The following is a 14,709-nucleotide window of genomic DNA, read 5'->3' as shown; positions in this document are numbered from 1 at the left end:
TTAGTCAATAAGAAGAACCAAGTTTATTTCAAATAATCGATGCATCATTACAACGAAATGTATTTTTTTGCACTTGCCAAAGACCTGATCTTCCTCTCCTTATCATTCGGCATATTTGTAGTCTTTCAATATACTTACCCAACCATTTTTAAAAGATGCCGATCTAAGGTACAGAGTGGAGTATATGCTCTGGTACGGGCGGATGACATTGGGGCAAAGGCGGCCCCAAGGTAGGGTATGTGCGCAGTCGTAATAATTCCAAAATAGTTTGCAATTCCAAGACATGAGCATAGTGCTTGCGCACATTGTCCAATAACGATCGATGCGTTTTTATCTGTTCCATGCTGTAAGAGAGTAAGAAAAAAACCAGACCGTAGATCAATATTATGTAATTATTATGTAATTAAATAGTTTACCGCTCGCGCTGCTCACGATCGCGTCGTTCCTCCATCATAACATCGCGCAGTGAATTGTGCAAGGCAACATCCACTTTGAGGCGTTCGATTTTAGAATCAATCGAATGATTTTGGCGCTTAATTTCCAGAGTTTTCTGCTTCACTATATCGATTTTGATGTTGCTAAAGCAAATCATTCTTAGATAATTTATGATATATGCTGACGCTGTGCACTTACATGCGTTCGATTTGCTTCCTAAAGACCGCAATTTTTTGCTCTAAAATACGTTCTATAGCACCGGCTGCCATATATTTTTGACGTTCCGTCTTGACCTTGTCCCAGTTGCGTAAGATGTTGAGAAACTCGATGGTCACCTTACACTTCTCGATGGCATCTAGCATATACTTGAGATAGGCAATATTGGCCTTATACAGTTTGTGTTCCCATTCCTTAAAGATCACCTGACGTCTGAAGATGGCAACGCGCTGCATGGCTTTTATTTTCTTATTGCCAGCATCCTGAAGTCCAATCAATTGTTTAATAATTATGGTTTATATAGTTAGAATATTTACCTTTATCATACGATTAACTTCATTGATGTCCTCCACATGCATCAAAACGCAGTTCGATAGCGACTTGGTCGAGCCCATAACCATAACCTCCACCTGACCCAGTGATAAGGTCAACTGTAGCGGCATATTTCTCATGGCTTCCAACTGAAAACATTAATAGCATAGACCAATTATTGACAGAATTTTTAAATAATGAACAAGGCTGCAGCCCTGATTTTATAAAAGACTTTTGTGTTAATCGACTTACATACTGCTGTATGCTGTCCTCCATTTCCTTTTGGGTCTGAGCCTTTGTGTCCTTTAGACCGGCTATATCCTTGGTCAGGCTGTTCAAATAGTTTTGGCTGTCTACCAACTGATGGCTGATGCCCTTAAGGCGCAGCTCGCTTTCGATCTTCTGACGGCGCAACTTGACAAAAATATCCCAGGACTTGGCATCCACAGAGGCTGGACTATACTTGGGCGCATCATTGTCGGCGATATAGGACAAAAAGTCGGCAATCTCCTTGGGCATGGGGAAGCCCACACGATTCGTTTGCTTGGGGGAGAGTCTCTGTGCGACCTCAACGCAAATTAGCGATGAGCTAAACAGTTTGTTGGGCAATTTGGGCCGTTTCTTGAATAGCTTGGTCATTTCGTGGGCTGCATGTGGCACAGAGTTTAGGAAGTTGCCGCGAAACTGTCGCTCTAAGGCGCGATCTCGCGACTGCTGGGCCTCGAGACGCGTGCGTACATCCAGCAGTGCTCTCTCCCAGAAGTCCAGCAGGTTGCTGTAGCGTTTAATGTACTCGTTAAGCTTATCAATATCGGTCCGGTGGTGGTTGATCTTCTCGCGCAACTGATCGCGCGAGTGATTGATAGTCATGAGATTGAGCATACGGACGCGGCATTGTTTCTGGGCAAAATCGTACTTGAGTTTCAGTAGCATGAGCTCGGCAACACGTTGGTTTAGCTTGAGGATTTGCTTTGTCTTTAGCTGCAGCGTTTTGGCTTCGTTCTCGTTCAAAATGCGCAAATACTTGCGACGATCCTCCTGGAGCAGATTCACGGCATCCTCATAAGCACGATAAATCTTTTGATCCTCCAGCGTGTACTCGTGCGGCTGCTTCTTTAGCGTAAACTCAGGCACCGGTATATCCTTTTTGATCTCCTCTTCCCACAGCTTTTCGATGACGCCATCCATCATGACAATCAGTGCCCGCGCCCAGAACTCCACCGACCAGAGCAGCAGGCGACCCCTCTTGCCGCCCGTATCGATAGTTTTGCGTCTGCGTCGATTGATTGCCTTAATTTCCGAATCATCGACCTCCAGAATGCACTTGATGACCTCATCCTTGGCTAGTTCTGGCACAGTTAGCTCTGGCAGCTTAAACGCCTCCATGCTCAAGAGTCTTAGCATGCAATTCATATTGTCATAGATCTTGAGAAGCACATTATTCGTGCTGAGCACATTATCGATGGTCTCCTTTTTCAGTTGCTGGGCCTCGTGGAAGTGCTTGTTGAACTCCTGCTTCATTGGATCCACCAAATAAAAGCGATACTTGCAATTATCGTTGAATATTTGATTCGAAGTGACGGTGTTTTTGCTCTGCAATTGAAATTGTGGTGCCATGATGTGCTCATAGATACTGGGCCCTTCGACCACATAGAGTTTCATCTCGTGACTGGACTTCTTGCCAGTGTCGCCTTCGGTATTTCGATCTGGATGCGCCGGCTCATCTTCCAGCTCTTCCATGGACATCACAGAGAGTCGTATGTGATCCTCCAGATCGTAGAATCGATATTTATCGAATGTCGTCGCACTCCTCTTACGTACCAATGCGAAACTCTCAAAGTTCGCATCTGCGAATATCGAACGCACTTTGTAAATAATGTTGGCAGCGTCACGCGTCACCAGCTGCATAATCCAATCCCGTATCCGCGACTGATCGTCAATGGCACGCATCAACGATTGTCGCTCCAGCTCGCACAACTTGTGCGCCTCCTCAGTCAAGGCGTCCAGCCATTTGTAATGGTAGCAAAACTTTTTGAAAATTCCCTTCGATTTGCCCGTCACGGAAATGTCGTAATCAATGAGCGCCGTCACCTTGGCCGAAAAATCTTGGATCATCTGCAACAGCTTTTCGCGCTTTAACAGATCCGCATATGCGTATTCCTCCTTAACCTCCAGTTTCACAGTAAGTGGCAGAAAAACCCGTGACACCATCGCCGTTTGCTGCACTATGAACCTCTCGGGCACCTCCAATTCGGTGTTCTCACGCACATTGTCGGCCAGCGAGGGTAGACGACTTACCCACATCACATTGTTGGCGCTCAGTACCAAAAGGTATCTGTAAGGTAAATATTTAAAAACAAATTCCAATTTCGGCTTCAAACCGGTTCGAATAGAAACCGGTTTATAGCCCAATTTAATCCGATTACCCCCTATTTGTATACTTACTTGGAATTGTAGCACTCTCTGGCACGCAGCAGAAAGTGGGGCCTGAAGAAAAGCGCTATGAAGCGCGACATCATGAATGCCTTCTTGGCACGTTTGTGTTGGCGAAAGTGGACCATAATTCCATCAACGCCCCATGTGAGCAGATGCTTTGTCTGGCCGATGCCTATGATGTGGCCGAAGTGAGTCGACCTTATCGATGCGGCCCACAGGAGCTCACTGCGCTCGTTGAGCATGAACTGATCGAATATGCTGCTGTCCTTGACCACAGCCACAATCTCAATCTGTACCCAACGACCCATCGGCGCCTGTACGAAGAATGCCACATAGCTGTTGGGCAATGGCAATTCGCGTCTATGCAGGCGTCTGTCTTTGGTCCAATTGTAGATCCACATCTCATCTGCATGGCCGGGCTTCTTTAGGGTCTTGTCCCGCGATATCATGACTAAGAGACGCGGTCCTTCGACCAGCAGAAAGCTCTGGACAAAAACCTGTTTGACCAGCAGATCATCGTTGATGGTAAAGTAGTGTGTCATCTTGGGTGGACGGTACTCCACGTTCACAATGTGCAGCCCTTTGGCCTGATCCTGGAATACGGCACAGTTGTCGTGAAAGTCCATGGCGAATACGGCTGCCGTTTCGCATTGAAGCTCATTGACTATATTTGGCAGCGATGGCTTGTCAAAATGGATGAGCACCAGGCAACCATCGATGGTTCCTACGATAACGTAGGGATTGGTACGATGCGAGCAAATGGCGCAGGACATCAGAATGGGCACTTCGGAGAGCGTTCTGCCGCTTGGTAAGTCTATCATGGCAATCCCATCATTATATAACACCACGACACACTCCTCCTTGAAGCAGGCCAGCGTACGAAATGCCAGAATCGGTTTGCCGCCAACAACCAGCTGCTTAAGGACACCCTCATTCTCCTCGACCGCCACCCGATGAATGCTGCCGAGCTCGCCCGACGCATAAAGTTCACCATTCTGATTGCTGACAAACCGGCTAATGTGGGACAAACTCTGATCAATGGTCCATTCGACGGTGAAGTTGCCAGCCTTCTTCTTAATGTAGAATGCCATCGAACTATTTGAGATCAGGAATCCCATTCGGTGCGATAGGAGAGCGTGCGCCCGTGTGTGCATATCCACGTCCTGGTCACTTATATAGGTGGGCGACCAGCGCTGCTTAATGACAAAGCAGGCAATATCTATCTGGGAGAATTCGCCATAGTCGTTGACCACATAGAGTCCATTGTCGTCGCCGAAGCACATGAAGTACCTGTGAGATTTGACATAGTGTTTGCCCATTTCCACCTCGGAGACCTGATGCAAATACGCATCCTTCTCAATGTAGCACATCTCGTAGCAGAGTATGCGCATTTCCTTCTTGTCATACTGCACTATGGTGGGCAAGTTACTGTTGCTCAGTGAAATAGAGAATTCTGGTGTCACTATAAAAGTTGATTGCTCTAGTATCTTTGTGCTGGTGCGATAATTGAAAACACAAATCGCATATCTTGGATAGCCGCCGATTCCAATTAACAGATCCAGCTCCGAAAATCGAATCATGGTAAAAGTCAATGCTGAGGCTGCAAACAGATAACATTTCGAAATAGATAAAGGTCATATACATAAACTATTTCCATAGTTATTTTAATCAAGATTTAAAAATCTTTCAATTTAATTTAAATATATGTGAAATTCGTCAGAAGTGAAAAGTAAGAGTTCTAGAGTCGAGACTGGCCGATACCCAGTACACAGCGTATTCTTTTAAAGCATAAGTCCGTGTGTTAAGGTCCATGTGTAAATACCAAAGTGCAAGGTTTTACCTTTTAAATGAATTTTTTTTTTAATTTTCTGAAGTGTCCGAATAGTGAATTATTTTTAAACTGTATATACTAAACACCTCAAGATTGGTGTATCTAGCTCTTATAATTATTAGTTATGTCTCAAATTAGATTTTATGGATATTATCGAAATGGGGGTTGATATGAAGATTTCGAGCCTAGTCATAAAATCAATATTATCGAAATGGCGCGAGATATCGAACAAAATCACGTTTTTCATATGATATACAAGAATATAAACATCAAGGTCAACTACACATTTCAATAGATCTCTGCACTAATACTTACGTGGCAATGTTGAGAATCTGGTCAACTCGGGATACTTGTAAATGTATATATTCGGACGCATAACGCTTTCGGCAAAGCCAAACAGCGGAAAGCGATTGTGGCCCGTAAAAGCGCTAATGTGTAGTCCGGTGGCCACGGTTTCGGCCCGAAAGTAGCTAACGGCCAACGTTGAGACCTGAGTAAACTTGAGCAAGTTGCCCTCTCGCAGGCAGAGCACATCGGGGCCCACATTTGTGATGCTGTCGCTTACGTAGGCGTTGCTCCAGCTAAGTGAAGGAATTCAATTAGTTAATGTTAATACTTTATTTATAGCAATGCCTTACCAAATCGCTGAGCTAATATTCATTTTGATATTTGTGTCTTCTTCTGTTCTGCTAAATATTTCCTTCCCTTTCAGTCAACAAACTCTGTGGTTGCTAAGGCAATGCTTTCCATGGCAACTGAAATTGAATTGACAGCAAGTTGATTAAACTAAAATATTTTAAATTAAAACAGAATTAAACAAATTCGCTTTCCGCAGAATTACAAGATCAATTCGTTAGACTTCAATTTTTCAACATGGCGTTTCGCAAGAAATTTCCCAGGCGGCAACTTTGAGTGGCATCAATAAAAACAAAAATAACATAAAGGAGCCCCTTTATAGGCGCCAATCTAAACGCTGCCGAAAATTTAGTATACAATATATATATTTATTTTTGCTATTGCTCGCTTTCAACATAAGCGCTAACTGCGTTTTGTTAAAAATTGACGCCTCTTGTTATTTTTATCGCTTAAATGTTATTGTTAATGTCTGCTGCTTGCTTTTGTAACCTCTTTGTGGGTCACTGGTGTGTCATTTTTGTGTATGTGACAGTTTTTATTAAATTGTAAGCTACAAGCTGCATTTAATTTAAACTACGCCATTTTTTATTGAGTTTTAAATAATTTTTTTTGATGGTTAAAATGTTTTGCGAACTTTTTTTCGATCAATTTGTGATAACATTCTTATAAGCAGCAAAAAAGTGGTCGCATATACTTTTTTTCGATTCATTAATTTTGTGTAGTTTTATCAAGCAATTAGTAGAAAACTATTCAAGTAATAATTGGTGTATATTTTTCTATACATTTTTCTCGGCAAGTTTTGTTGTTTTATTTTTGGACATTTTTCATTTACCTGTTCTAAATAATTGCTGCATTTAATTATTTTATAAATATTTAATTTAAGTAAAATTTCCTTTTATACAATGGTATTTATATTACTAAAAAATGTGTTGCTATTTTTTTGCAAAAATACCTGAAGCCAAGCATTTCTAGCCAAATTAGATATAGTTTATTTTGTTCTTGTGTTTTAATTGTTCTGTGTATTCTGGCTGCAAATTCGACAATAAAGTTGTTAGAAAGAGTTCTCTCACCTTAGACATTTAAGGGCTGGCCACAGAATTGACATAAGCAGCTGGCCTATCTATTCCATGCCATTTTTCATATTCGCCAGCAGCACCTGCAGCCCGGCACTTTGCTGCCTACTTTGGGGCGCCACTCAATTATTTATGTGCCCCTGCAGTGCAGGCAGTCGAGAGTGTGTGGCACATTTGCACATGTGCCGTCTCCCACTTTGAAAGTTTTTGGGCATAGCCGCAGCCACCCTAAACGCCGACACGGAATGTCTTTAATGTTAATGACTGAGTGCAGCAAAAGTTTGGAGCGCTTAAGGCGGCTTTGTGGCAAGACGTCGTCGCCAAGATCGGGATTGCAACTTTGCCGTTGTATGTGGCCCCGAAAAATCTCTGGCGACAAGTTTCTGAGGCGCGGCAACTTTATTCTTTGTGTTTTTTTTTTACTCTTTATACATGCAGCACTCATTAAAAACGCATTAACAATGCATTGTAAATCATTGTTGTGCAATAAGTTGCACATGCGTTTGCAGCTGGCGTTGCCAGCCAGTTACAAGCTTCGGTAACACTTGCTATATATGCACATCGGTTGTATATATGTATATAAAATGTGCGAATATCTATTTTTAAAGCTTATTTAGCAGCTATAACTATATTGAGGCATTTCAGTTAATTAAAATTGTTTTAGTTAAAACGAGTTTTTGCTTGGAATTATTTAAAAAAATTCTGCAATAGATTTAAATGTTATAACCTGTTCAACAAAACGAACTTGCCGCGCACAATCGACAGTAAAACATTAACAGCACATTTTCATTTAAATTTTTACAAAAGGCATTTTTCATAATAAATTTTAATCATTTTAGTAGAAGCGCTGGGAGAGCAATGCTATAAGAAGCAATGCAATGTCCTCACTATAATAAATATTTCATAAAGGCCAGACAATGGCAGGAGTGGCACAACAATACCGAGTACCAGGTAGCGACCTTTTTTTCTCGACTATTGGCATCATAAAAAAAAGGGAGCTTTCGGGCAAAGATTGCGTTGCTGCTCAGATGTGCTGAAAATTTCTTCCTTCCGTAGTGTCAGCAATAGCAACAACAACAAAGACGGCAACAACAACATCAACTTGGGGCATCCTCCTTTAGGCCACACAATTGGCTGCCAAATGGCTAAGCTGGCTGCCTGTCAACCAACAAGTTTTGGGTGCTCCTTTTTTGTGCTCCGGGTCCATGTGTGGGTCGTCATGCAAAATGTATGCTAAAATTTCCTAGCCTCAGGGGTAAGTATGTGTGTGTGTGTGTGTCACGCTGTGTGGCGTCGCTTTAACATTTCTTTATTCATAAGCAGTTTGCATGCGAAGCTTTTCTTGAAAGGAAATCCCACATTAATACTAACTTTAGCCGGCAGCTGTGTTGTTGTTGTTGTTGTTGTCATTGTTGCCAAAAATTAAACAAATTTGTCTGGGCACAGAATACTTAACAAATTTTTAAATAGCGTAGAGCAAATTAGTTTTGCATAAGCGCACAGACATTAATAAATTGAAGCGTGCTTTGCCGTAAAGCCCATTTAGGGGGCATTTCCGCTTTAGAGTCAATTAAACGTGCTGTATTTGGCCATGTGTTAACATTTGAGCGGATTTTAGTGAATGCATTTAGCATTTTGCTTAACACTTGTGTATTACAGCTGATTTTTGTTAACTAATGCAAAGGGCTTTAATAAACGTATGGCCGGCAATTCTATGAAAGTTTCGCTAATGTAACCGGTAAAATGCACTAATTGCATTTATGGCAAATAAATCTGAAATTAGTTTATGCATCTGTGGAACGATTTTAAAGTAATTTCTACCTCTACCAACATTGAAAATATAATAATTTTGTTAATTATGCTCGCCGGACTGGAGAGATTTGGCCGACCTAAATAATTGATTGCGTGGCACATTTGGCAAAATTAGTTTTAAGCCAATTTCAAATCGTATTTAGAGCGTTTTTAGTTGATACAAGAAAGTGAAAAGTGGGCCACCAATCAAATTTAATTTTGTGTGCATAATCAGCTTTTATTTTGGCACCTGTTCTTTTTGGTATCAAACCAAAAAGGTTCAATTATTTAAGACGAGTATATATTGAAGTCAAGCCAAAACTACATCAAAAGCTGTCATCACACGAATTCATGAGAATCGCAGAGAACGGCGATAATTCACAGACAGCCAAAGAACACATCCAAATTCTTTAATTGTAATCAGCATCTTTTAATTCTTGAATATTTTATAGTGTGCGACCTTTGGAATGAGAAGCTGTCACGTCAACTTTGCAACGAGTTGTTTATGAGCATTAGAGCCATGTTCTCGCTTTCGCTGTCGTATTTGCTTGCGGACTGACAGCTGATTATAATGTGCTGCTCTTGTATGGTCCTGTCCTGCTGTTTTATGCCTGTTGTTGTTGGCGTGCAACTCGTTAAATTTCCATCAGTGTGCGTGGCGCGCCATATTGGCCCAAAATGTCACAGCGAGCAAAACTTAAGCAATGAACCCTGATGTCCTCACGTATTTGTGTAATATCGATTTGACTCACAAAAGCCACGCACTCATATGTTGGTATGTGTACTCTGCTAGTGTGTGTGTGTGTCTGTGAGTGTGCGTGTCGCTTAGCTGCCACACATGCACGTAATTGATATTTTATGAATGAAATGTAAACACTTTTTTATGTGCCGAACGACTCTGTGAGCGAGGCGAGTGTTAAAACTTTGATGCGATGTGCCATGTGCACCCTATACGCCTGATGTTCTCGGTTCATCAGGAACCAGTTGCGTTATCTGGGACGAAATGAGATGGTTGTTTGTAGCACGTCAAACAGCACTTTAATGTACTTTGGCCAAAGACACACTTAAAATGAATACTATTTAAATAGAAAATAAAAGATATAAATAGCTGCATAGTCATAATTTAAAACTATCGTATTTGTTAAATATTATTTATCATAATCTAACTATTTAAATATATAATTAAATGCAACAAGAAAGATGATTTTACTAAAAGACTTAAGATTCAGAAGCGAGTTTTATTTTTGATAGACATTTTATCCAACTTATTTTATAACAATAATCTCTATAGTTTTAAGTAGCTCATCTAAGCTTCGCTCTGATTAGGTGTCGCACCCAAAAGCCCTTGCTAAGTGCGGGCGCATCATAAAATGGCAACAAAGTGTCGAGCAGAAGCTGCTCCATAAAAATATTTTCAAGTACTCTTATACAAAATATAAAGCATAAAATGCGCCTTGCGCTCAACCCACAGCGAATGGTCAGCGTTTTGTGTCAGTCATAAATATAAAATTGCAACCATAATGTTTTCTTTTCTGCACACACACACACGCTCACTCGCATGCATATATGTATATGAATATATTACTCGACGGTTTTGTTTTTATTTAATTTGCATTTTTAAAGCATCGCCGATCAAAACGAAATTGATTATAATTACAAAACCATTTATTGATTGTGATATTTAAATCGTGTGTGCATGCTTGTCTGACACTCTTGCTTGCCGTTAAGAGAAATGTTTATTTTAATTCTTTTAAGTGTATGCAAGAATGTGCAGAATCTGCTTGGACTTATGCCAGCTCTACTTATTGCTGATTCCACATGATAAATTTGCTTTCTTTTCATTAGCTAGCACAAAAATGTTGGGATGAAAACCTTATGCTGCACAATTCATGTTTGTGGGAGTCATTTAGGAAAAAATCAAGCTCAAGTGCTGCCACTGTCTGAAAAGCTTTCTGTTGCCAACAGTGCATATGATTGACGTGCCTTCATGGATGGCAAATTTATTTGTATTATGCTGAAATGAATCGTGTGATTTTTATTGTGCACACAGCGAGAGGCAAAACTTTATTGGAAATTTGCAGCACTGTATTTTATTTCTTAGTCTATTGACGTTTTTTTTGTGTGCTTTTATGAAAATGTAGAACGATTCTTGCTAAAACCAAAGTTTTGCAGTTTCATTTTCTATTTTCACAAGTGTGATAGATACGAGTTCAAGCTGTTGACGCTGCCTTTTGCGGTATATGCGGCTTATGGATACAAACATACATATGCGGCAGCCGAGGAGCTGTTTAGGCACAGGGCGTGGCATGTGGCAATGCCAAGCGCAGACATCGCCACAGAAAGTTGTGCCTAAACGTGGCTGCCGTTGGCATATGCAAGCCGCACTACAATATGATATATGGCCGACACAACAACCTAGAAATTTGAACAGTAAGTCATCTACTTATGTATGTGCTTGCAGGCTCTATAAATCACTCGAAGAGTGTGCTGCGCATATTTGTCATTAGCTCCACAAAGATGCTGTAATCCTAAGTATTGATAACGAAACGTGTGATTGCTGCTACTTAAATCAAAGTGGGGCTTAAGTATACTTAGTTAATATAACTATAAATTAATATAAGAGTCTTATTTGATTATTTCAATATAAATGCAATTATTGTGTTATAAGTTCTAAATTTTAGCTACTGATATACTCTAGCCTAAAGAAATAGTGCTCTTTCGATAGCACTTTTCGATCTCAATAGTTTCTATAATGGACACAAGTTGAAAAATATTTTGTGTTAATTCAGTTTGTCATATATATTCAAAACTATTCATGTACTTTTCGATTACATTAATGTTGCAATCATTAGCAGTCTTGCCAATTCAGCCAAATTCGGATATTTTTTTGGATGTCGTCGGCTGTTTTCATATTTCATATATCATTTTTATGTCCCACTGACAAGTACTCGTAACCCTGTTTAATGCCAATTTATGGTAAGAAAATTAAATCTCTTTTCAGCTATTTGCAATTATTAATTAATTATTTAATGATAAATATCTAATCAAACATATTGATGGAACGCTGGACCTTAAAGTAGTGCTCGATATTCAATTTAAGAAAATTAGTGTACTTGGAGTTGCTCTTTGAAATATTTATTTTCATTATCTGGAACCCAAGTATGATTTACACCCTTTCGAGGGAAATTAACTTGTTATTAACTTATAACAAAATGAAAATTTCCATGCAATATACGCACAATGTAACAAAAAACATGTTTTTGCTGTCACTGTCTCTTGGAAGTTTTTCACATAAGAATTTTTAGCATGTCGCATGCGTCATATTTGGCAAAAGCACGTAGGAAGCGCAAACACAAACGCACACAAACAGAAACAGACACATGGACTGAAAAACAGAGATAGATCAGGAGGGAAATGCCTTCACACATATTTGCATGCTATAAATGCGACAACAAGCACACGCACGCACACTACAAAATACGCAAATTCCATGCTCAATTTCAGATTTGTGCTGGCGGCATACCTGAGCGCAGCCACGCCCACTTCCTCAACACACATTCATATCCACACGGTTTACGTGTCGCAGTGATAACGTGCATTTTGTAGGCATATAAATTGAGAGCCGTGTATTTGGGTGTTGGATTTTGGCTCATTCAGGTAATTTCAGTTGCCACCACTCGAATTGGCAGTGCGAAATTGTGCGTCCAAATGGTTCGTGAAAATAAGAAGAAGAATAAGCGGACTAGCAATGATGAGCGATGCTGATGATAACAGCAACGTGCAGCAGCTGACAGCTCTGCAGAATATCAAGTATTCTTCTCAGTACTCAATTACGAAGATTCCGTAGATGTCCAAGTTGCCACACGAGTTGCCTTTGTGGCAACATTCGGTAGCATGTTTTGAGAATGGAGTGCTCGGAAATTGAATGTGAAATACGATAAAATAGCCGAATATGAGCTCAATAGTTTCTGCATTTGAGCTAGCGGACTCCTGCCAGTAAGTTCGACGCCCAAACACGAACTCTGTTGTATAGATTAGATGCATATATTTATATCATCAGTGCTCTAAATATGTAATTTTGTAAATAATAAATTTATTTGTAGCTTTGCAAATACTTTTTAAAAATGAAACTATGAATATTTCGAAAATGTCGAAGCTACCACAAGAGTCGCCTTTGTGGATAGATTTTGTAGCACATTTTAGGATGTCATTGAAAATTTCGATTTCGATCAGAGGCAGAATTTGAATTAGAAAAAAATAGCAGAATTCGAACTCAATAGTTGCCCTAGACAAGGTAAACAGCGTTGCCTAATAAGGCTAGGTTTAGTTAAGCTTGTAAACTTGAAATTATTTTAAATTATGCTAAAGTTGGGCCCCCAGAGAGGCATAACATGAATACATAGTTAAATTAAAAATGTTAAGTATACCACTAGTTGGACTATACTAATTTTTCAACTAAGTAATGCGTGATAGATATAATTATGACTATTTGCTGTTTGTTTGAAGAGTACACAAATGATGTATGCAGGGCATATTCCAAAATTGAAAGCTATGCACTAAAAATGATTAGATTATGGTAATTCAAAATATATCTCTATATGAAATATTTTTCATTAGATAGATGCATTCATAAACACCGACATGGGTATAAATACTTTATACCCACTTGTGCTATTAAAATTGTACAATTGACTTTTTAATGCCCACAGAGCATGAATGAAGGTGCATTCGAATGTTTTCGTGTATCGCATCAAATTCAATTAGCTTAGTCTCTCTTTTCATCACAAATACACAATTCATGTCCATATGCACTGCTCAATCAGCAGCGTGCACTCACATAGCTTTCCTTGTGGCTTGCCCCATTCTGTTGCATGCTTCCTCTAGCTATGGAAACCGCATACGTTTGCTGCCCTGTCGTGTTGCGTCTAGCACGGAAATGAACTTAATTTATGGCGCTAAAAGGGATTTGACTTTGTGGCCTCTCTCCACACGCGAGAAACGTTGCACAACGTTTGTTTTGTATTGTTTCGTTTGGGGCCCTTTTTAAAAGCAAAGCGCGGGCTGCGATTCTCGCAATCATGGCTGTAATGATTTGTGTGCTTAACGCGGCGCCACCGTCGCCGACGCCGACGGTGCTGTCATTGTAAGCTCTAAATTATAAACTATCTACTGAGCACAAAACTTTGGGGCAAACATTTCACGGGAATCCTCCGCACACGGTGCTTGCGATATACGAGAACACGATTTCACAAATGTACATTCATAAATATATACATACATACTTATGTATGTGTTGTTTTATGTGCGACTTAGTCTGCAACTTTTGTTGAATTTGTGGCCAAAAGTTATAATCATATCCAGTGGCAAGTTGGTGCGTGTTTCGCAGGACACACCACAATGCCTGCCTGCTGCCAAGTATTTCCAATTACAATTTCCTTTACCATTAATTAGCATGTCAGTTTTATGGCAAATGGCTTTTAATTTCGCCTCCAGCCACTGGCATTGGCATTGCTCTTGCGTTTCATTTGGCAGGCCCATAATTATGTAAAGCAGCTGCCCACAATGAATGACAGTTAAAACGTTTTCGAAGCAGGCAGCAATTGGGCCATTATAAGTAAGGTTGATGATGCGTACCTTTAATAATGTGTTAATTAGGAGTGGGCAAGTGGGCGGACATTTAGAAGATACAAGCCAATTCCAAATAGTATTTCTTTGCTCAAAGTGCCGCCTCCTCCTTTGTTAAAGTTGCCGACTCCTCTTACATGAAGTGAAGCCAATGAGACTTACTTGAATTCATGAGAATCTCGTAGTGGGGCATTTGTTAAGCGCAGCTTACATATGTACGTACGTACATACATACATACATTCATACAATTATAAAAACATACATACATACATACATATGCCCATACATATGCCGAAAAATAAACTTTCGATCATTAAGCCTTTAACTCAAATTTTCCATAAAAATGCGGTACA

General features: G+C 40.1%; 1 protein-coding gene across 1 annotated transcript; it reads right to left on the bottom strand.

Moving 5' to 3' along the window:
- On the bottom strand, positions 1 to 5,985 carry LOC135433669 (uncharacterized). Its single transcript, XM_064689842.1, has 8 exons — positions 5,869 to 5,985; positions 5,546 to 5,811; positions 3,409 to 4,999; positions 1,216 to 3,298; positions 969 to 1,112; positions 634 to 914; positions 417 to 578; positions 1 to 344 (listed from the first exon to the last, which is right to left on the bottom strand). The coding sequence occupies exons 1-8, from the start codon at positions 5,889 to 5,891 to the stop codon at positions 164 to 166; spliced, it is 4,731 nt and encodes a 1,576-aa protein (XP_064545912.1). The 5' UTR covers positions 5,892 to 5,985; the 3' UTR covers positions 1 to 163.
- Between the last annotated feature and the right edge of the window lie 8,724 nt (positions 5,986 to 14,709).

Source organism: Drosophila montana, unplaced genomic scaffold (genome assembly GCF_035044405.1).
Source record: "Drosophila montana isolate Dmon_TW-CO22-7 unplaced genomic scaffold, ASM3504440v1 contig_3218_1, whole genome shotgun sequence".
Classification (NCBI taxonomy): domain Eukaryota; kingdom Metazoa; phylum Arthropoda; class Insecta; order Diptera; family Drosophilidae; genus Drosophila; species Drosophila montana.
This window is presented reverse-complemented; position numbering and strand designations above follow the sequence as displayed.